At 49.9% G+C, this 21,845-nt stretch overlaps 5 protein-coding genes across 5 annotated transcripts; 1 reads left to right on the forward strand and 4 right to left on the reverse strand.

Annotated features, from left to right (window-relative positions):
- Positions 1–170: 170 nt before the first annotated feature.
- On the reverse strand, positions 171–3,777 carry BDR25DRAFT_323846 (NCA2-domain-containing protein; the record flags this gene model as incomplete). The annotated part of the gene is made up of 7 exons (XM_033692121.1): positions 171–493; positions 620–825; positions 1,598–1,822; positions 1,880–2,005; positions 2,051–2,908; positions 2,958–3,695; positions 3,761–3,777. 7 exons carry the CDS (start codon positions 3,775–3,777, stop codon positions 171–173), a joined length of 2,493 nt encoding a protein of 830 aa, XP_033550112.1.
- A 366-nt stretch (positions 3,778–4,143) lies between these two features.
- Positions 4,144–6,816, reverse strand: BDR25DRAFT_257593 (uncharacterized protein). The gene is made up of 2 exons (XM_033686487.1): positions 6,149–6,816; positions 4,144–6,100 (listed from the first exon to the last, which is right to left on the reverse strand). Exons 1-2 carry the CDS (start codon positions 6,409–6,411, stop codon positions 4,447–4,449), a joined length of 1,917 nt encoding a protein of 638 aa, XP_033550113.1. The 5' UTR covers positions 6,412–6,816; the 3' UTR covers positions 4,144–4,446.
- A 2,281-nt stretch (positions 6,817–9,097) lies between these two features.
- Positions 9,098–11,534, forward strand: BDR25DRAFT_257596 (kinase-like protein). The gene is made up of 2 exons (XM_033686488.1): positions 9,098–9,402; positions 9,454–11,534. The coding sequence occupies exon 2, from the start codon at positions 9,525–9,527 to the stop codon at positions 11,298–11,300; it is 1,776 nt and encodes a 591-aa protein (XP_033550114.1). The 5' UTR covers positions 9,098–9,402; positions 9,454–9,524; the 3' UTR covers positions 11,301–11,534.
- Positions 11,535–14,293: 2,759 nt separating this feature from the next.
- On the reverse strand, positions 14,294–16,291 carry BDR25DRAFT_341395 (uncharacterized protein; the record flags this gene model as incomplete). Its single annotated transcript, XM_033693603.1, has 4 exons — positions 14,294–15,336; positions 15,416–15,682; positions 15,715–16,102; positions 16,274–16,291. 4 exons carry the CDS (start codon positions 16,289–16,291, stop codon positions 14,294–14,296), a joined length of 1,716 nt encoding a protein of 571 aa, XP_033550115.1.
- A 3,127-nt stretch (positions 16,292–19,418) lies between these two features.
- BDR25DRAFT_387430 (uncharacterized protein) lies at positions 19,419–20,441 on the reverse strand (the record flags this gene model as incomplete). The annotated part of the gene is made up of 4 exons (XM_033698057.1): positions 19,419–19,664; positions 19,757–19,760; positions 20,032–20,121; positions 20,152–20,441. 4 exons carry the CDS (start codon positions 20,439–20,441, stop codon positions 19,419–19,421), a joined length of 630 nt encoding a protein of 209 aa, XP_033550116.1.
- Positions 20,442–21,845: the final 1,404 nt, after the last annotated feature.

A 21,845-nucleotide genomic window follows, 5' to 3' on the forward strand; every position in this document is an offset into this window, starting at 1 on the left:
TGACTCAACGAACCACTGACCACTCCAATCTAACCAAGCCATTACAAACGAAGAAGGGCTTTGCCTTTCTTCGACTGATGCCCTGCACCACTGCAAAACTCTCGATATTGTTTATCGCATTTCGCACTCTTCCCACCCTTCTCCACCAGCCCGCAACTCCCACATCCGCTCTAACAGCACTTTCCACCCATCCCACCTGCTCCTCCACTCGACTCCCCTACATTAACCCCGGTATTCGCCGGACCCTCATTTCTCGCGCTATCAATCAACCTCTTCTTGATATCAGCCGCGAGGCTATAAAACGCCTTATCAACATTGATGTTGCTCTTGGCCGAGACTTCTAGGAAGGGGATCCCGAGTTCATCGGCAAGGGCCTGGCCACGTTCCGTCGAGACTGCGCGCTTCTCTTCCCAGTCGCATTTGTTGCCGATTAGGATCTTGTTGACGCCTTCGGTGGCGTGTTGTTCGACGTTGGAGAACCATGTGCGGATATCTGGGAATGAGTTGTCAGCACTGGGAGTAGAGTCTGAAACGGGCTTGAGGCTTAAATCTATGCGCATTATGGGGAGAATGCGCATGCATCTGCCTCAGTGATTGTGGAATGGTGGTGTGGACGCACTATTAAAGCTCCTCTCATCCGTAACATCATACACAAGCAAGATGCCCATAGCGCCCCGATAGTATGCCGTCGTGATAGTTCGGAAGCGTTCTTGGCCCGCGGTATCCCATATCTGCAGCTTGACACGCTTACCATCGAGCTCGATGGTCCGGATCTTGAAGTCGATGCCGATTGTCGTGATAAAAGACGGTGTGAACGAGTCTTCACTAAAGCGAAGTAGACAGCATGACTTGCCGACGCCCGAGTCGCCGATTAGCAGAAGTTTGATCTTGGAGGTCGTGCGTTAGTGATGGTGCATGAAGGGGGGGGGGGTGGCGGTTTGCGGTTTAAAGATGCGAGGAGTCCTTACAAGAAAATCGTAGTTCCTCGTCCCGGCCATTATGTCGTTGAGGCTCTATGCAAGGCTCGCAGTGATGCGTATCGTTGGGAGGAAGCGGCGTAGCACCCGCCTTCGACGGCTTTGGTGCTGGATCGGGAGCTTTCTTTGCGGAAGGCGGGAGGCGGAAGCAGATAAAGTGTCAGACTTGGACGGCGGGGAGATAGAAAGGTGGCGTCGATGCGAGTGCAGGCAGCAAGGCGACCTTGTATATGTGTCGCGGAGGGGAATGATAGTCGCGGGCAGGGTGTACAGAGTTGTCGGGCTTTCACAAGGCAGCTGTGGATGTGGTACGGCCCAGGTACAGCAGGTCGACGTTGAGGTAAACTGCGCCAAGCAAATCTGTCCAGGGAAGCAAGCGAACGAGGTCACCGCCGCCGCATTTGCCCAGATCTCCGTTGCCACTTCATGCTTCATCGTTATACCGACTGACTCCCACACAATGTCGCTGGGCATGCTACTAATTTAGTTTCATGATATATGCGTCTGCAGTCTTGTGGCGATGGATCCATTCACCACCCAAGACAGCCCTATTTATTTACTCGCTGGCTCGCTCGTTCCCTGCAAATGCCCCACACCATCACGTGAACCACTTTGAGTACGCCCATCGAATGCGATCTACGACTTTTTGCTGTCGCTCCAGTCCCGACCGTACATCTACAAGCTCATCGATTTCTCGCAAGAAGTCGTGAAATATCCTTCGAGGAAGAACCCCACTTGCTGCCTGTCGCAGGAGATGAACTTCGCATAGTAAAAGACCATGGTCTCTGTATGATATCTCTCCAAACTCCGTTGGTGTGGCTGCTACTAGAATGCGATCGATGTTTCTAAAGGGCGGTTAGTGTGGCCGATGACCCGCTAGAAGGGAAGGGTGCTTGTAGTACCTCAATATCAGCAGAAGCTGCCCTTGTCTTGCCCACTTCTGCACGCTAGTTCGGTTGCTGAAAAGACCGCCGAGCCATCTGTAGACACCGATGCTGACAAGAACCCCAGGAGTCAAGCCAATGAATCTGTACGAGTTAACCTTGTGCTTGGGCGGAAGAGAAATGACATACCCAAAGAGAAGTTCTTGACTCTTCAGAATAGAGTCAATGCCACTCATGGCAACCTCAACATCTACCTTCGTCTTTTGGATTTGGATCAAGAGAGCGCTAATGAGATTTCCTCGGATGGCACCCATTACAGGTCTCTCAAGATCCTTTTCGTATACCCTCAAAACCGGCGTGAGATCACCTTCTCTTACTTTGGCTCGGATATCAGCGATCTGGCTTTCATTGAGTGAGGGCCCATCTGGATTTGCGACTGCAAAGTCAACGACCATACGTTCAAGACTCGCGCGATCTCCCTCAAGGCTGCGCTTGCTAAGAATCGCGACCTCGCTGCCTTCATCGTGACGGATAGTGCCGATGACTTTCTTCGAGGGCTCCACAACCCAATTCGTCCAGAAGTCGATTACTGTGGTGCCAAACCCCCGTATCCACGAGAGAATCTCCTCCTTTCGGTGAGCCACGATGCGGAGGATCGTGGTTGAGGATATGAGGAGGATAGACGCAGGTAGCCAGTAGCGGATGAGAGGCGACGGCCGGCCGTTCTCCTTGACAACCGAATTGAAACTCGAGGAGTAACTGGACAACCCGACCGTAAGTAGATTTTGAAGGCGTTGTGATACATCAGCAGGTCTCAGGGATGTTGCGGTCCGTTCTCCCGAAGGCTCATGCAGTTCGTAATATTGGTCATCTTGTGTAAAAGCGGCCACAGCATCATCGAACTTGTCGACGGACAGATCAACGTCTCTCACGTTCTGGACAACAGCATCCATGAGAGCAATGCTCTTCGCAACAGTAGTCTTCCATCGATGGCGATTGTCTTGTGTCCCAAACGTGCCTGGAGTTTGAAGCCCTTCTTCGTGGAAACTAAATGGTCAGTAACCGTAAACCATGTGTAGACAGTGTTTTGGGCTACCTTTCATTGCTAAGGCCTTCGCCCAAAAGTATGCCTAACGCATTCGCATTGATCAGCCGTATCCGCTTCAATGCTGCGCGCTTTCGTCTCCCTTCATTCCGGACCAGCGCAAGAGGCGACACAACCCGACGCTGGATTTCCATTATCGATCGTTCCCGTGCGGCATCTCTAACAATCCCATAGAATTGCCTCCAGCCGTCTGCTAAGCCAACTCCTCTGGACCGTACGTCATGGTAGATTTCCTGCCACCATTTCCACAGCCGTATCGGAGAAGTTTGCATGGAGTATAGCCCAGCATACCGATATGTACTAAGAATATCGTCCCAATACCAGATATCGTCCTCCAACGGAATCGTCTGCTCCAGGATGATATTCAGGACCTCGCCGTAAGCTTGTGTGGCAGCCTTACTCAGCAACAACCACTCCAATTCATGTTCATACGACGTCTGCACATGCTGAAAGCCATCTGGATCCTCCTGCTCAAAGAACTGGGAACAGGTGGCGCAGTTATTCGAGATTTGTGCCTGGTCGAGGATCGCGTTGATCCTATTTGCGGAGACGAGGGAGGACTTCGAAGACGACGTGGTCGACAGATTCTTAATCAGCGCCTGCAATTGCGTGATTCGCGCCGCCTTTTCTGGGTCATGTGCCTCCTCGGCGGTTATGGAGAAGCTCTCGCCTGGCCGTGTAGTTGACAACTGTAGCCGATCTAGCTGGCTGTCAATCCGGCGCACCTGGCTAGAAAACAGCTTTTATTAGCACTACCTCGGACAGAGTTAATTTAGGAATGGATATTGACTCACTCAACCACAAAAGACATGGTGTTGCCGCCGTATTGACGCCTGCTAAACACAGCGCATCGACCCGGGCATGGGTGAAGTGAAAGTCGATCAACAACCAGACTGGGATGCCAGAAAAGTTGCGCGGCTCGCCGGATGACGTCGGCGCACAGATCTATTAACAGCCAATCAGATGATCTGGCTGTTCAACACCAAAGCAAGTCCCGACTGCAAGCGAGCGCTCATCATCAGGCTGCATTGAATGTAGAGTGTGTTGTAACACGGAAAGGGTAATTTAGGGCAGAGACAAGTATCCTATTAACCTTCTCTCCTGTCTTGTAAAGAGTTCTAACAATTTACATACAGTGTTGCGTGATACTTTGCAATTAACAATGGGAATAAAGTATGCAAGAAAGCATTGATTTCTTTCTACAACTATTCAGAGGAGATACATGTGTTATGCGCATCATCTGTCCATCGGTCCATTACCACATGCGCGATCAATGAGAGTTGCACTCTCATTGAAGCCGTTCATTTCCAGCGCCTGAAAATGCCTTTGAAATAAAAATTAATAAGGAAATTTTGCCTTTGTCGCACTCCAGACCATCCATCGCTAAAGACAAGGACTGATATTTACTACCCACACACAGAAAGAGAAAGAGCTGCGAACGGGAGAGTATATCGTAGATACACATTACAGTGGGAGAGATTTACAAAGCGAAGAGAGCGAGCACGACGGCCAAGAGGCCAGACGTGTATTTGATGCTGACTGACGAGGCAGCGCCAGTGAACTTAGCGGGCTCGGTGGTGGTTGCAGTCGCATTGCCACCTGGGACGATCACAGTGCCGAGGCTGCTTTGGAGAGGGTAAGCACCGGTGGTGACGGCGGGGATCGGAGCTGGAGTGCCGGGAACGAGGTTCACGGGCGCGGATTGAGTAACACCGGGTTGGCCTGGGCTGTTGGTTGTGAAGACTACCTGGGGAACGGTGACAGCGGTGGAGATGGTAGAGACAGTGCTTGAACCGGAGATTTCACTACCAGCAGAGGAACATGGGACTGTCACGGTCGTCTGGTAAATGATTGTGGTGACTGGGCCAGCTGGTTGGACACCCGTAGGCGCCGCAGTGGTCATTGGTGGAGCAGAACCAGATGGAACTACCTGCGAATACTCAGGAGTGGAGGGGTTGGTTGGGCCAAGAGGAACAGTGGATGGGCAGTTGGTGATGAGACCTGGGTTCTGGGGCACATATGACGCGCAAATACCGACAAGGTAAGAAAGAGCTTGTTGGATCTCAGCATCAGTCGACCAAGCCTTCACGCACTCGATTACGTTAGATGTAAAGTCGGCATTCTTGCAGTAGCAGTTCACGTCTGTGTTGTCCTTGCACTCCGAGTTGATCTCCAGCCAGGTGTTCATGCACTGTGGAAGAACCGATGGAGGGTTGTAAGGAGTGGAAGGACCAGTTGGCTGAGGAGAACTGGTAGTAGATTCTGGCGGGGTTGGGGGGCCAGTTGGAGTCACGGGACAGACGGTGGTGCCAACGGCGATGACTGAAGTTACGTAAACAGTTGAGGCTTGGTTTGCAGGGCAGTTGGTGACAGTATCAGCACAGCTCGTAATGGTACTGGTGACTGTGCTATAAATGATGCTGGTGGTGAGCTCTACGGTCGATGACGAGCTTTCTTGCGGTAAGGCACTTGATGAAGGAATCTCAACTGGCGAAGAGTAGACACCAGTTGACTCGACAGCAGTTGAGTAGACCAGGGTTGATTCAGGAGCTGGGGGAGTCGTCGACTCGGGGATAGGAATAGAGCTGTTGATATAAGGAGCAGAGCTTTCAGGAACGGGCGCTGAGCTTTCTGGGGTCGGAAGTGAGGTATATGGAATTGTGCTCTCAGGTGGTTGAGTTGAGCTTTCGGGAATAGGGACTGAGGAGCTCTCAACAATCGGGACTGAAGAACTTTGGCCAATCGGGACGGACGAGCTTTCCTCAGTAGGTTGCGATGGAGTGGGTGTAGGAGTTGAGATGATAATGGTGGACGACTTGCCGCCATATCCCGGGTTGCAGTCGAAACCAATGTGATGAAGTCCAATCTCGCATTCTCCCTTCTGCTCGTTATGATTGCCAAGGTAAACTTCAACTGACTGAGCACCTCCACACTGGGTATTCTTTACTGTTGTGCCCTCCTTCTTGCAAGGAGTGACATGTTTGCAGACACCACCGTCAGGCATTTTGTAATGCCACTCGAGATCGCAGTCGAACTCGACAGAGACTTGCATCTCAGTGATGGAGAATCCATCCTTCCTCTTGCTGCAGTCGAAGGCAGCTGGCTTCTCCTTGGTGCAAGAGTTTTTGACGCATCTGAGGGTAGGTCAGCAAAGATCTAGGCTCCAGTCTGAATATCCTTACTTAGACCCAAATGTTCTTTTGGTGAGAGAATCTCTCTTGCCGAAGCTGTTTGCACAAGTCCAGCCTCCTCCAAAGTTGAAATCACCATAGCCCGAGAAGCCACCGGTAGGGAGGTCACCCCAATTGAAACCCTCTTTCTGCTTGTCGCTACATTCATTGTTGTTGTACTGTGGCGTCTTGAAGTGATTGGCCTTAATATCCCAGGTTGCGGCAACCTGTTGGGCAGCCAGCCCAGAAATAAGAAGAGCGAGAGAAGTCTTCATGTTGCAGTAGATGCGCGATCAATGAATGGTAAATAGTAACGAATGTCGAAGCGCAGCTTAACGATAGTATGAACAGAATGATGAAAGCAATCAAGAAGAGCAAAGATAACGAATGACTTTGACTCTTGCAAAGCTTATAAGAGAAGGAGAAGGAAGCACTGAGCTGGTGAGCGAGCATGTGGAACAGGTCGGCGTAGCCATAGATATAGCTGGGCGACAAGCTCTTGAAACATCCCCCAAGAAACAGTCGGAACCCACGAGTCGGTAATTGGGACAGAAGTGCTCAGCCACGGACAATGGATGGGGTCCGTTGTCGCGCGCCATGTGGTTTCATCGTTAGGCCACATTCCAGTGGCCTCTCCGTAGGCAGCCGGAGGAGCATGTGGTTGTGAGGTGAGATCCAAAAAGCCATGGAGTGGAGCAGACAGGCCAGCGCCCCGAGCGGTTTCAAACGCGCTAAAACCAGAGCGCTGACCATGCCTCTTATGCAGGTACAGCGCCAATGGGTGGCGTCGAACCGCCCCTTTTCTTGCTCAGGATAAGCGTTGACCGCCTATCGGACCCAGAGAGCAAAGGGTCGAGCCTCAGTTAGATCGATCGGCAGCTCTTCGACTGGTTAAGCTCTCAAGCACACATCAAGCGGCAAAAAGCCACTCTTTTACACGAGCTTAGTGTCGAGACACATCTGAGGTCTTAACGCTGATGGCTGAAATGTGGTTGAGTTTCTGATGCCAGTGCAAATGCAGATGTTTCAGTCAAGCTCGTTGCGAGGCTCCGGTTGAGCTACCGAGTCTCCTCTTTTGTGCTCCGCTGTCAGAACATGCCCAGGTGGGAACTGGACTGCCTTTTTGGGTAGACAACCCTGGGATCCTCCCGCACCCACTCCCGTTTGAACCCAAAGCTTCCCGACCTGTCAAGAGCACAAGCACCTAAAATAGCTGCAAGGGTGGTGTTTCATCCATTCTCACCGTTCCACTAGCGGCATGCGGAAGACTAACTAAGCGCCTCGCCGGTGCAAGAAAACCCTCCAAACTCTAAGACGTAGTCGCAACTCCTTTCCCCTTTCAAGACTGCGGTGGGCCGAGACGGTCCTACAAGTACAATGCAGGTTCGAAAGCCGATCACAAACGGATTGTCTTAACATCAAGACAGAACTATTCCAGCCTGCACCGCGCCGCAAGGAATCGTGGTGTTCCGATTTCCGTCTTACTCGTTAACAGAACACGAACGGAGAACCGAATTTCTGCAGCCACGTTCCTTCTCCCGAATCATGTTCGGTTTGTGATGAGGTGAGGCAGGTAGAAGTCCGCTCGCACAGCATGCACGTGTTCTTTGGGTGGCCAAAGATGGACACCAGGGTTCCTTCTTCGGACGTGTGCCACAAGGACATGGCTCGCGAACTGCAGGCTCATCAAACAAGGCTTGCATGCTACCCCCAATCTACAACTGACGTCCGCTAAATAGAGGAGGTGGCTGTGTCAAAAAGCAGACCCCTAGGCTTGTTGGGGATCTATCCGGGGCTAGAAGGAACTCCGTGGGTAAACGTTGCAGCTGCAACGGACTGCGCAGTTGTGAAGACCATTCCTGCCGGAGTCGAAGCAGGCCAAAGGACGAAAAGCACATCTCGGATATCCGCACATTGACCTTTGATCGGCTTGACAGACCAGTAAAGTAAACAGACATATTTCCTCACGTTCTCTTACAGCGTGCTATCGTACAACGTAGAACTTAACCAGAGTGGAGTCAAATTGTTAAACCTCTTATTGGAATAAAGACGAGAGTTAGTAGAGTGCGCATTTCTGTCCTAAAATACCCTGTCGTGTTCCATGTTAGCTGAAAAAAGATGCAGAAGTTCACTTTGCTTCTCTGAGAACTTGTTCGGCGAATAACTCTCGTTGCGACAACCATGGAGGTCAACCATGACACCTCTCCGTTTCAGAACTTACCTAAATCTAGGTCACCAGGGATACAGGATTAGCAAGAATTGCTGCTCGTCAAGGAACTGTAGATTTCAGCATGCACTGAGTGGGGCTAAAGAAGATCAGAAGGACCGCATAGAGGGATCAATGTCATGCGCGCTCTTCATTGGTATAAGTCTGTTTGACAAGGTTGAGAAACCAACTACTTGTTGGGGTGAACAGGCTCATGACGTAACCCTGAATATCTTGGAAATCTCGCGGCGAGAGGTTGGTCGACGCCTCCTAGATTTTAGTAGCCCATTGTATTGCTAAGGTTGCTTTCAAGGTTTCTAGGGGATTGGACAGCCAATTGCCACATGCCACGGAGCCTAGCCAAGATAGATTTGATCTATCAACACTCTTGCTGGAATTTTCAGGGATGCAAAGGGATGCCAAACTCTGTCGCAGATCAGATCAGTTTTAAGTTCCGTCGCGAGTGATAATAAGGAGCATAGGGTTCTCGCTCGGGTTTTGGTGATCCGGATGAAGCACTTCGTTTGTGGCTTCATAGATGGGCATCGATGTCGGCTCAAGAGGCGTGAGCCAGTATGTCGGTCAGAACGGGTGTTAGTAATTCGACAGGAGTATGAGTTATTGAGGGGTGAAGAGTGATAGAAAGATGAAATCGGCCATTGGGCTCCTAAGAAAACGTGCCAAGCAGCCAAGGCGCTAAATATACCTAAACCCTATGGTTTTCTCAGCCTCTTCTGTGGCCTTTCTCACAACGTCCTTCACCGACGCGACATTCATCACCTATCTCAAGCAACTGTTAGCTAGGACTTTCGCCTGGCTTTACTCAGCGATACTCAATCATTCCTACATCACCATCTATGGGCTCCCCCTCTGGCACAGCAACCACCGACACCCCTCGCGCCTCCCTTCTAGCCGTCAGCGCAGTTCCAAACATCGTTTTGGCTTTCGGCCTCTCTAAGACTGACGCGAGCTTCGCGTCGCTGGTTTGGTGTGTAGCAGTGGGAGGTCCGCCTTGACTGGGCGGACGGTAAACTTCAAGTTTTACAAGAAGAGGCTGGACGTGCGTCATTTCCCGAACCCCTCGGGTATGCTAGTGCTGACGAAGTAACAGTAGTATTAAATCGACTTCACGATATTCGACGGGCAAATCACGTTTTGCAAATCTTCTAGAAATTCAGAGCTATGGCGCTCTTCACTTTCGACCAAGACGATGCCCATCTTGTGGGAGGGCAAACAAAGCAAGGCCTCCACTACGCAACAGCCAGGGCGGAAATGATCACAGACGGAGCCAAAGGGATGGATATTGATGCGCCAAAGGACCCAAAACCGGTGTTGGGAACTCCGCCCATCAATATTGCCTCCCCGCTTCCTAAGCGTCTTTTACAGTCCCCCCCACATATGAAGCAACAGTCCGTTACTAATAAACTAGACTTCGATATAGTGAGGAACAAAGCACAGAAAAAGAAGAAAAAGAAACGGGCAATGAAGCCCGGCGCACCTGCCACAAACACCATCCGAGGGTTTCAGACGCCTGTAACGTCTTGTGGAGAAGAGTCCGATTTCTCAGTCGCCACAACCCCACGTCTCGGACCTACCCTTTCTGGATTTCCAAGTGTCACAAGCAGCCCAGCATTGAGACCATCGTCAGCAGCCGGAGGAATAAGCGCGCTTAAGCAGCAGCTCGAAGCACTTAATCTCGGTCCCAGACTCGTTTCCCCCGGCAAAGGGTCCTTGGTTGGTCCGCTTAGGTCAGGTATCTCTAGCAATGCCAGTATCTCCGGACTTGATAGTGACAGCGACCGAACCGAAATGGAGAGCTACGAAGTCAACCTAGAAAATGACTTTGTTAGCCCAGACGTTGCGTCAAAATCGACTTTGACTCCAGATGGGATCGATCGGAGAAACTCGAGCATGCGAAAGATGACTGCGGAAGATTTTGACCCCCTGACATGTCTCGGAAAAGGTAGCTACGGAACTGTTTTGCTGGTCAGACAACATGCAACTGGCCGTCTCTTTGCGCAAAAACAGTTTCGTAAGGCATCCCTCACAGTGCACAAGAAGCTCATTGAACAGACCAAGACCGAGCGCGCGATTCTTGAGAGTGTCAATCGCCACCCGTTCGTTGTGAAGCTGTACTACGCATTTCAAGACCATGAGAAGCTTTACCTCATACTCGAGTATGCTCAAGGCGGTGAACTTTTTCACCATCTTGCTAGCGAGCGAATGTTCCCTGAAGACACGGTAGCCTTTTACATGGCGGAGATGGTACTCGCGCTTGATCACTTGCACCGCACCGTCGGTGTCATTTACAGAGACTTGAAGCCTGAAAACTGCCTCTTGGACTCAGAAGGTCATCTGCTCCTCACCGACTTTGGGCTCAGCAAAGTCGCCGTGGACGACGACACTACATCCCACTCGTTCCTTGGTACGGTCGAGTACATGGCGCCTGAAGTCATTCTGGGAGCCGAGTACGGCATGGCTGTGGACTGGTGGTCCTTCGGTGCGCTTGGCTTTGATCTCCTGACCGGCTCACCCCCATTTACCGGAAACAACCATGCCAAGACTCAAGAGAAGATCGTCAAGCAGAAGCTCGTCCTCCCCTACTACCTTGGTCCTGACGCCAAAGATCTACTTACGCGTTTGCTTCGCAAAGAGCCTAAGAAACGACTAGGCGCCAACATGCCCAAGGATCTTCAGACTATCAAATCCCATCGCTTCTTCAGAAAGATCAACTGGAAAAAGCTAGAGGCAAGAGAACTTGAGCCGCCAATTCAACCACTTATCACGGATCCAGAGCTTGCGGAGAACTTCGCGACTGAGTTTACAGACTTAGCTTTGAGCCCCGTGGCTACGAAGAAAGGCTTCGACGAGTTTATATTGGCTGAACAGGATCCCTTTGGAGGCTTTAGCTTTGTTGCTAGCCAAAGTCTGCTCGAGGGTGGTGAGTGGGATTGCTGATGATAGAAGATGACAGTTGGCTGTTGGGTACAACCTAGCCAATAAATGGAGTAGTTTCTTGTTCATACTTTATCGCCTGGAGTGTTGCATTTTCCGTTTTTGTTATTCTCTATTGTTTAGTTTTTGGTGTCATGATGCATCCTAGTAGAAAGACTAGCTACGAACCGGAAACTACTGATTATCATACATTCGTAGCTTCTAGTTCTCAGCTTAGGACTCCATAAAATCATACGTAAAGGGGTTTTATATGATTTGTGCCAAGGTAGTGTGCAAGACTATGTCATGATCTACTGCTCGGTCTAGTCCCCCGCGATGACACTTTGATGAAACCAGAGGTTTGAAAACGAGGTCCAAATTTACGTGCTAATTCTAAGATGTTGTGCTTGCTGTGTTCTTATGAAAGTGGCTTGGTTTAGTTTGCCGCGTTTGGTCCCATGGGATTCTTGGGATTCTTGGGATTCTTGGGTATTTGCTTGCTTTTAGTCCTGCATTCTGCGAACAGAAGGATCAAAGACAATGCTACAGACTTGCAGTCCTCTCTTTGATTCATTGTATGCATTGAGTGGGTAGCTTGAAGCCCTGTTCGAAAGTGTGATTGGCTTGGTGATTAAGCGAATAGGTTTCCCGAACCGCTGGCGCGGGGAATGTTCTAGTTGCGATAGCGCATACTTGGTTCAGGCATGGGGTAATGGTCAGTGACGGCGGGTGATGGCGGGTGATGGCGGTTGAGAGCGCGGTGAATCAAGTGCGGTTGGTTCTAGGCTGATAGTCCGCATCTGGTGTGTGTAGTAGTGCGCACTAGGCGAAGATTCGTAGGATAGGTTAGTGATCGATGCCGGTGGTTGACTTGGTGCTAGTCGTGGCTGGGTGGTTCTGGTAAAAGGAAGTATTGGAAGAGGGCGGTTGGCCGCACAGACCCAGGTAGTATTGCGCAGTTTATCAAGACTCGTCGATTCTGATATAGGGCATGGTTCGGAGAGGTTGAATGACCCGACGGTAGGTAGTGTGTACTTGATGGGGTGTTGATGACCCAGGGGTGGAGCAGTGCTGGAAGAGATGATAGAACTTGTTGAGACGCGACGTTTATTCTAAGCAGGGCGTGTAGGGGGCCCAGAGCGCGAATAGGATGGGTCCTATTGCGTGAGAAGCGACCAGAAGCCAACTTTCGCGACTTACTAAACTTGAGAGCACAAGGGGGCTACACAACACAGGATGCAGCTCCATGGGGATGAAGGCGGCGCAGCAGGGCTAGGAAAAGCTCGTTGATGCTTTGCAAATATCGAGAATGGATCGAAAGAGCTCGGGAATGGACATAACTCAACCAAAGAGCCTACCAGCATGGAGTGTGAAGGCGAAAGGTGTTACCTGGCGAGGGATTCTTGGGAAGTTTCCTCATATCCATGGACTACTCAATGTGGTATAGCGGCCGACCGAACAGGGAACGTTGCAGCAGGTATGCGGGCTGCGGTTGAATCAACTCCCTACCGACCTACCCTCATGAATTTTGAGCACTACTCTGTCTTTCCATCAGCTTGCGCATGCTGTTCGATATTCTCAATGATTGATAATGATGACGATACTTCGAATCCTGACTTTCCTAAGCTCTAGTCGAAACGTGGACGTGGATGCGAGAGTTTGATGGGGTTGTGTGGGCAGTCGCTCGGGCGGCTATGTGCGTAGTAGATGCGCTGGCTAGACGTAAGGTGCGTGGAGGGGCCTCCAGGACTCATCGAGAGGGAAGCGCAAGAGAATATGAGTATTGTTGGCGCAACTCCCTTTCACCCTTACAGGGTTTTCACACCGGTACGCGCTCATTGTCTCCCTGTTCCTTTCACGCATAGCGATGGGTGTCCCAGGTATTCTCCTCGAGATGATAGGCGTATGCCTAAGGTGCAAGGCCACAGGTGCCTGGGAGCTTAGAGCTTGTAGGACAATAACGGCATTGTGTAAAGGCTCTCGTTATATTCTCAAGAAAACGATTGACTGCGCGATGTGTCGAGTGTGAGCAGGGCTAGCAGAGTGTGATTGGAGAAAGGTCAAGCGGAACGAGGGGGAGCAATAGTGGTAAAGGCTGCCTATCATAGGAGTTCCGATTTACAAGTAGCCGCACCGCGGTTAGCTTCGAGAGTTGCAATAGATATGAAGAGCTGGAAGCATTGGGAGGTTATCGAGGAGCCTACAAAGGGTGGAGATATAGGAACCCTGATACTCGTTCCACTAAGGCGTGTACCACTGCCTTCTCGGTGGAGCAGTCCAGCCTATCAAGGCAAGGATATTTGAGACTCGCATACATGGTCACATCAGTACAGGACTTGGCCAGCTTGCGCTTTGTCCATATGCCGGGGATAGTGCAATGGTATAAATGGCCATATCACTCTATTATCCACGCTGTAGTAGCATCACGAAACCCATCTGATCGAGACGCAACTGCGGCGGAGAAGGTCACGGGAGGTATTCCGACAGCAAAATGTTTGACACAGGCTGACTTCCAGCATAGGATCACCTCATGAGACACGGCCAAAATTGGTGAGCAACGAAAAGTGAGAAGAGAAAATGGACGTAAAAAGAAATTTTGATTATTAGGAGAGAGGTCAACTAAGGGAAGTCTGCCAAAAAAAAAAAAAATTTGTGGCAAGGAAGAAAGGGGAACTTTTCTCATGATACCTCGTCGTCACGTGGGCCATCTCATCAGGTGCTCTTGCCACGACAACTATGGTACGAGAGTGGCAACGGTTCCGTCTTCCCGAGGCCACAGTAGCCCATAACGAGTGTCATCTTTTCAGATTCTCTTCTCACGTTCAATGCGACAGCGCACAGCTGGAGCTGTTGCGCAGCCCCAATCGACCACAAGCTCTCGCAATTCACAGTGTCAGTGACCAACATCATTTTGCCCCAAATTTTCCTGCTCATTTGATGTTTAGTCAACGCTCCATGGAATCCGGCTGGTCCGGTTGGAAATAGATGGCATGGCTCCCAGCCACGATCGTCCTTATTCAAACCTCCACAAAACAGTCGCCTTCTCTTACTTCCTCTTCGTCATCTTCTAGTTCCCGGGCCTCTTCGCTGCAAGTATGCAGGAGTTTGTTGAGCTTCTTTCGGTCATCATGATGAGGGTTATCATCGATCAGCTGGAGAGCCTCCTTCCCTTTCTCGAGTGCCGCAAGTATATCGGAAGAAGTCCTCGTCCGCCTGTAACGCACGTATAACGCACCAGCGAGCCGAGAGAGAATCTGAGGGAGACATGCCGCATTACCAGTTCTGGCGGAAGCCTCTGCCTTTTCCAAGGTCTCAATTGTGTCCTCAATCCACTTTATCTCCTCCAAGGATTCGTATCGGGCATTCAATGCAATAGCTCGATTCACTAGCCTAGTGGGAAGCTTCGGGTCATCCTGGGCTGTCCTGTCTACTGCACTCTTCGAAAGCTTCAACGATTCTTCCAAGTCCTCCGGTACCTTGTCCCTCTCGTATTTGGACAAGTACATAGTGGAGAGATCGTTTTGTATCGTTGCAGTGTTTGTGCCCGCAGTAGTCAACGCCTCCCTAGCTTTTCTGATCGCATCCTCAATATCCTCCACGGACCCTTCTTCCTCATATCTGGTGCAGAGGCAATTTGCTTGGTTCATCAGGATGATCGATCGCAAAGATGATCCTTCTGTAAGGGCTTCCAAAGCTTCTTCATAGATGTCAATGGCATCGTCAAGATCCTTCTTCTCTCCGAACCTTTCGAAACGAACTGAGAGCCGACTTCCCTGGATTGCGCACCATTGCGCCGCCTTAGAGTAGCCTGGGGGGTTATTTTGCGTGGCCTGTTTGCCAAGAACCCCGGCTGTACCGCTTAGAGATTTGGCGGCGTCACGGTCGCTGCTGTTGCGAGTTAACCCATACTTCGAGTAGTAAAGGTCGGCGAGGCGGTCGTGATGCACAGCTTGGAACGCTGGGTGTTGGTCCTCCTGTGAAGCGGCTAAGTTAAGTGCGATTTCCGATTGTCTGATTGCAGCTTCTATTCCTTCCAGAGTCGTCGGATTCTCATGAGCTTCTAGTTTATGCGTCAAGACATGTCTGGCAAAGAACCAAATGACACAGGAGCCGAGACGTGGGTGACGAGCGCCACTTACGGTTACGCGATGAAGATATCTGGTGAGGAACTGAAGCCATATCTCCCGTTTGAGGACTTCTCTTCGTGAACCAAATGTTGCTATGTTCAATAGCTAAAGCTAATCTTGAGTTCACGAAGCTTTGCACCCGTTGAATACTCGGTATGAGTGGCGGCTTCATGGGCGCAGATTGGGCTTCCTCGGATTGTCTTGGCACGGTCGGACAGAAGCCTGCTACGTACCAGACATGCGGACCGGCGAGGAATAAGGAATGGGCAGCCACATGACCTGAGGGTCAGGTCAGTTCAGCCATGCATCACAATCTCCATGGGGTCTCCTAAATTCCCGCACTATGAGGGCGCTAAAAGATCGGGTGGACCGTTTCTTTATCGAGAAGTATCGGATTCTCGAATTTAAGCCTGAAAGAGGCCGAGAGAGGCCTCTATCCCACTGTACTTGGTACTTTTTGATGCGAGTCTGAACAGGTGGTCGAGTCCTTGATCGCTGAGGTGGCCTAACAAATCGGTGGCGCCACTTCTCCCGGATCATTAATCGGCCTTCGGAAGCGATCAAGACCACATCCATGGTCATCGGCTTGACCGTCATGCTGTGAGCTACTGACTCAATGATTACCCCACAATCTTTCCTCGTAGTCAGGATGCTAATCCCTAAGCGCAGAAGTAAAACGAAGACATCTATCAATACGCCCTGTATATGACGGTCCCCATACCTTTAACCCTAGACAAAGTGCATATTTTACTCGAGCTTCTCACAAAGCGTGCATGACGGAGGGGATATTTACACAATTCGTTTCGACTCAAATTGGATGCTAACATTTCAGTGCAGAATTCAACCCAAGGAAAGTTTCAACGGACTTACCAGGAGGTTTGTAGACATAGAAGTCACCCTTCTAGAGTTGAAAAGCGCGGAAGAAACTGTTTTAGGGTTCAATTTCATTGGTCTACAGACCAAGCAAGCGCCAGCACGGACAGATTGAGCGGAGGCACAGCGTGGTTTCACTTTCATTCTGCCTGTGCTTTCTTTATTCTCACCAAGGAACAATTCTTTGACAGATGGTTCGAAAGTTAGCCAAATTCCACGAAAATTTACGATGCTCTCGGCAAACGAACGATACGCGGACGTGCACCTTCGTCCCATGCAATATTTATTACCGGCCCTAGTCCTTGGTGGGTTCCCACACGGAAAGGCAGCAAGTATAATCTAGGTTTTGACGGTCAAGGATTGTCCTTCGAAATGTCTTAGTGGATCACGATCCTCTCCCTATCAGCCAGCTGCTGTCAGGAGAGCTTAGCGGATCTGAGAACTTAAAAGTGGGGTACCCTTCAATTACCAGATCACGGAAGAGACGCAACATGCTTCGTTACCTGCTCAGGAGATCAGAGAGGATATCAAGGCTCTCCCCCCGCTCTTCTTTGTCAGCCGCAGATTAGACATTGACCTCGCAAATAGGCTCCCACCTTCAATCGATTGCTCGTGTCTGCGGGAGGTTCATCATCTTGATGCAAGAACACCTGAAGATGACCCGAGCCGAGTTTGTTCTCTGCATTATGCCATACGAGACTACTGTATCGGGTTCGCATGTCAGTTTGAAGGGCCCTTTAGCAAAGCAGGCCGGTGACAAGTGCAGCTGCTGTGGTGACCAATACGATGTCTACTGCCATCTGTCTACCGAAGCAAGCTTGCCTGCGTGAGGATTAGTGAGTGTTTCCAACGAATACTAAGTCTCTGTCTACTCTGTAATGATAACCCTGCTTGAATATGCGAGGGTCGTTGTCAAGCTGAGGGCCACTTAGCGAGCAATCGCGCCTCTTTGAAGGGTGTCCCACTTTTAAACTGGTATAAAATCACGATATGCTAGAGATCTCACTGCGCATGAACATCAGGTCATTTTTCTCATGCCGGCTCTAGAGGTTCGGCTTCCTGTCTCTTGATAACATGCAGTCGAATGTCGGGTTGACCGGTCATCGCCGACTTCTCATTGCACTATACTTGAGTGAGATAGCGCTGCTGGATTGGCAGTCCCTTCTTCCACCACGCGATATTCATCCACCATCAAAGTGCCGGGAAAGGCCACTGGACCGGCTAGAGGGAAACTGTTCCATCCTGCACCTCATCGCTGGGGTAGTATATTGGGATCTAGCGCAAGGATGGAACGAGGGGGTGTGGATCGCGAAACCGATAGGCTCACCCAACGGTGCGAAGGTTGCTCGAAGTGACAGTTTTCCCCGAGTTTAGCGTTGATTCGATACCTCGAGGCAAGTGATAGCCCTCTCCGTCCGAGCGTTGAGACGTTCTCTCAAATTTACGGAGAGGAGCCGTACGACATATCACTCCACGTCAAGGGGATGGTCCAATCCTATGCTGCTGTCTAGATCTAGACTCGAGGGAAGGATGTGAGAGCATCAGGGCTCCAATACAAAGAAGACTAACCTTCGGCGGCTCCCGTTATCCATATCCGAGTATCGAAGAAATTAGGGCAGCCAATATCCTCCGCGAGCTTTCGTGCCGGAGTCGAGACATGAGTGAGGGGCCGCTGTTCTAGGCGCAAGTTCGAGAGGATCACAAGAGCCCGGGTCAGGTGAGGTCTTCACTTCACCCGCCCCGCCAACCGACCTGGTCTAGATCTCATCTCTCGTCCAGCGAAGGCATGTTCGGAAAACTCCTCAGACCGCCTAAGGTTGTGCTGTGCAAGTTTCGTGCCCTGAGCGGTTTAAAACTCCAGGTACACATTCATCAACTTAAGCTTCCAGCTAGACCTATTGAAGCTAAGTTCTGGCTAAGTCTATCCCTGTGGACCCTGTAAATTCCGATGCCTTCCATTTAGATTTCTCACGCATTTCCGGCTGCAACAAACCATCTGAATTCCCTGATGTTCATTCGTTATCGCCTGATCAGATAATGCATCATCAGTTCATCACCCTGTTACCTCACGTTACAAAACGGCGGTCTTGTGACGCTCCAGCCCGTGCTCTGAACTTTATCGTTCCACTTCACTCTCCAAAGCCCTGCTCATGGTCTGATCTCTTTGCTTGATCCGCCGGAAGAGAGCATTTGGGATCCTGCTAGGAAAGATCCACAAGATCGTTCCTGATTTCTAACATTCGCCTGTCTTTCAGCTGGCCCGTCCTTTGCCCAGGTTCTATGCTATCGTACCATTATTGCAGACGTGAGAGAACTCCAGTTTTGTGTTCTCAGATTTCAAGCTTCCCAACATGAGCAAAAGTCGAAAACGTTACTTGATGCAAGTCTATCACCCTCGCATTCCTTCAACCCCGTGGACAGAGCAGCTGATTGTTGTCACTAAAAATATTTGGGATTCACTTTCAAATTAGGTTTCCCCTTGTCCACATACCGATCCTGGAGTAGAATCAGACCACCAAATTTACGCACGTCCATTTCGGATTTTAGTTTCAACGAGCTACCTCAAATCTTTTAGCCCCAATGAGTTATCGACTTCCATTTTGTGCTCTTTTGCATCGGACAACGGTTCGGCGGAAGCGGTACAAATCAGCTGAGGCATTAAACCCTTCTAATCGATCACAACGAAGTTATTCTCAACGCTGAGCGCGGCTGGCCGACCCAGTGAAGCCCCCGTCAACGTTAGAGACCATAGCATGGGAATCTGTGTTGGAGCATGGCAATTGGGAATCCTATGCGTCCTCTTAATGGGAATGGTCAATTCCCATGAGCTGAGTCCAGAATCCCCGCTACTTGCCACTTTTCGACCGACAGCATGTCTAACAGCTCGCCTTGCGCCAAAGGGTGGGACTTAACCCACATCCACCTCGTTATTGGGCACCAAAGGAGCAGATCGTCCGAACCTAACCCCACAGACGGCCTTTCTCGATGCCATGCAGTGCATACCGGCAGATCTAAGAACCAGTGGCACTGGGCCTTCGCTAAAGATGCCCCGGAAGAACAGGAAACTGTGGCACAGGGCACACTGCGTTGGCTTTGTCTGGTCATGGGCTGAGGCAGGGGTCCAAGTGGCGTAACCAAGGTTTTAATTACATACAATACTTGGTATTTTACGAACGCTTCCTGCGTAGCAAGTTCCTGCTGCACAACGATCTCTCATACTCTCAAAAAGCTCTTGAAGCTGAGCTTCTGTAATTGAATCCCAGGCTACTCGTACTGCCACTTGTAAATGATCGTAGGAGAGCTGCACATCTCTATAGTGCTTATGGATGCAATCCTTCATCAAATTCCAAATTATCACAATTGGATTGAGATCTGCTGAGGAGGGAGGCTAGAAGATAGTCTCAACACCTCGTTCTTTCAACTCTAGTAGCGCAGGCACTACTGGGTGGCCTGGGGTTCTATTTGCCCTGAGCTGAATACCAGGCTTAAAGGGAAACCAGCCATGGATGATCTGAACTATCTAGTCCCAGTACGATTGCTTGTTAATAAAGCCCCTTCTCTCTACTAGAAAAGCTACACCAGAATATATATAGCCACATCATTTCTTAGTCTTTTCTAATTCGCAAGGATCAAGCAGGTCCTCTCCAGGGCGCTGTGTAACCCCTAGCATTCGATGCCTGCTCCCTGTTATATACCTCTCATTGGCCTACAGGATTAATGACTATTATTCCATTCTTTAATCAAGGTGATTATACGTCCACTTCAGGCGCTTTCGTCGACTCGAGGGCGAGAGAGGCGGCCTAGCTAGGCCTACACAGCGTGGGTGGCCTCGCTGGCATACAGCGCTTCGAATCGCGTATTAGTTACATTGAAACTCGGAGAAAGGCTTATTAGCTAACTGAGTGTAGCTCAGTAGTCTACCAGTTCGAGCGCTACAGATGAAGACCTCAATCTGATTAATCTGAGCGTCAGTAAAGATTGAAGGGCGATCAGGGAGCTTCTTTGGTGTGATGCGTTCACGAGCAGCTGTGTACTGAACTTGTCTCTCTATATAGTTGAGGAAGCTAGCGATATATTTGTGCGAATTGTTCGCAAGGCGTAGGGCCTGTACTTGTAAGCGTTTGTCGCGGGTGAGGTGGTTGCTATGCGGCGGTGAGGGCTTCATTGTGTGAAGAAGGATAGGTAAACAAAAGATGAAAGGCGGTAGTTACATGTTTTCCTAAATTTTGGTGGCGTTGCAAGACCCCGCAGCTCATTGACAACCTAGAAAACCGATGCCCTGTACGCAGTGATTTCTTGCATATTGGAATTGAATTGTATAAATGAAGGCGGTGAATTATGAGGCAAAAGCATCGATTTCCTAAATGTAATGCCTACGCCTCGTTTCGAGACAGCCTTTAGCTTTAGGCTTCTCCACAGCAAATGGCAATTGGCACTTATCCTCCTTCTACTCTTGGACTTCTCACGCCATGTTTCTCTTCCTGGAAGGCCTCTATCTCAGCCCTCTCGTCCCCTCCCTCGAAATTTGAATGCCAGGATCCCTGGGCAAGCTAAGGCCCTTATGCAAGGTACCCTGCCACATTACCATTATTTATCCAAGCCCTGGCAGATCCGCCCCCCCACTCTTGCGTGAGTACCAAGAATCGAGACCTCTCAAGAACAGCCGGTTAGACAAGAGCGGGGTTCCCTGGGCTGGAAAAACAAGAGGGGTCCCTGTGATGGCTGGATTTACGATGATTACGAGCTGTATCATAGATCGTTTGATTTGCCTTGTTTGAATTAGTAATTGTATATAAAACAAGACCTAATTGGTGTTCCAAAATCATGAAATGGCTTGCATGGCCACCACCTAAATGAATAACTGCCTCACAACGCTATCGCATGCTCGTAGTTATACTTTTGAATCCCCCTAAGTTCAGTCCCTCCCACCCCTCTTCAATATACCCAATTAACTCATATTTGTCTTCAAGGATCTCCTCTGAGCTCATGGATTCTTAATAGGGTTCAAATCATGTGAGTTCGCTGGAGACGATAGGAGCTGTAGTAGTTAGCTGATTGAAGATGAGCTACTCCCGCAGCCCCCGCTGTATGTGGTGAGGCTCCATCCTTCATCAATATTGTATTGCCAATCTCTACTAGGAAGAACTCGTGCTCTATTTTAAACTAATTGATCATGGGGATAATATGTCGAATGTAAGTCTTTGAGCTGAAATTTCCTGTTTTCAAAAGCAACTTTACCGCTCTTAGGGTAATCTAGGTAAGAGGGTGTTAGTACCTCACCCCTACGTACTTAATTTTAGTCAGTTGGCAGAACAAGATGCGTTATATTAGAGATGTCGCTCGCCGTACTGAGAGGGAGTGTCTTCACCATAACACGACTCGTCTTTCCTATTTGATACCTTTCCCGTCTTTGGCTGAGCTGCGAGCTTTGGGATCTAATGCTTCCCTTAGCAACTTGACTAGCCCTCAGGACGTAGAATATAAATTGTGAGAAGACTTGAAAGTAAAGAGACCTTGTAGGCTAGTGTGAAGAAAAGCATGTGAAACTATGTAGATTCTATGGTCTTTT

Source organism: Lindgomyces ingoldianus, assembly GCF_010093535.1.
Source record: "Lindgomyces ingoldianus strain ATCC 200398 unplaced genomic scaffold BDR25scaffold_9, whole genome shotgun sequence".
NCBI classification, from domain to species: domain Eukaryota; kingdom Fungi; phylum Ascomycota; class Dothideomycetes; order Pleosporales; family Lindgomycetaceae; genus Lindgomyces; species Lindgomyces ingoldianus.

Coding starts and splice junctions, on each gene's coding strand:
- BDR25DRAFT_257593 (XM_033686487.1), bottom strand. CDS start 6,411: ATGAAGACTTCTCTCGCTCTTCTTATTTCTGGGCTGGCTGCCCAACAG. Junction 6,101..6,148: donor AAAAGAACATTTGGGTCTAA/GTAAGGATATTC, acceptor ACCTACCCTCAG/ATGCGTCAAAAACTCTTGCA.
- BDR25DRAFT_257596 (XM_033686488.1), top strand. CDS start 9,525: ATGGCGCTCTTCACTTTCGACCAAGACGATGCCCATCTTGTGGGAGGG.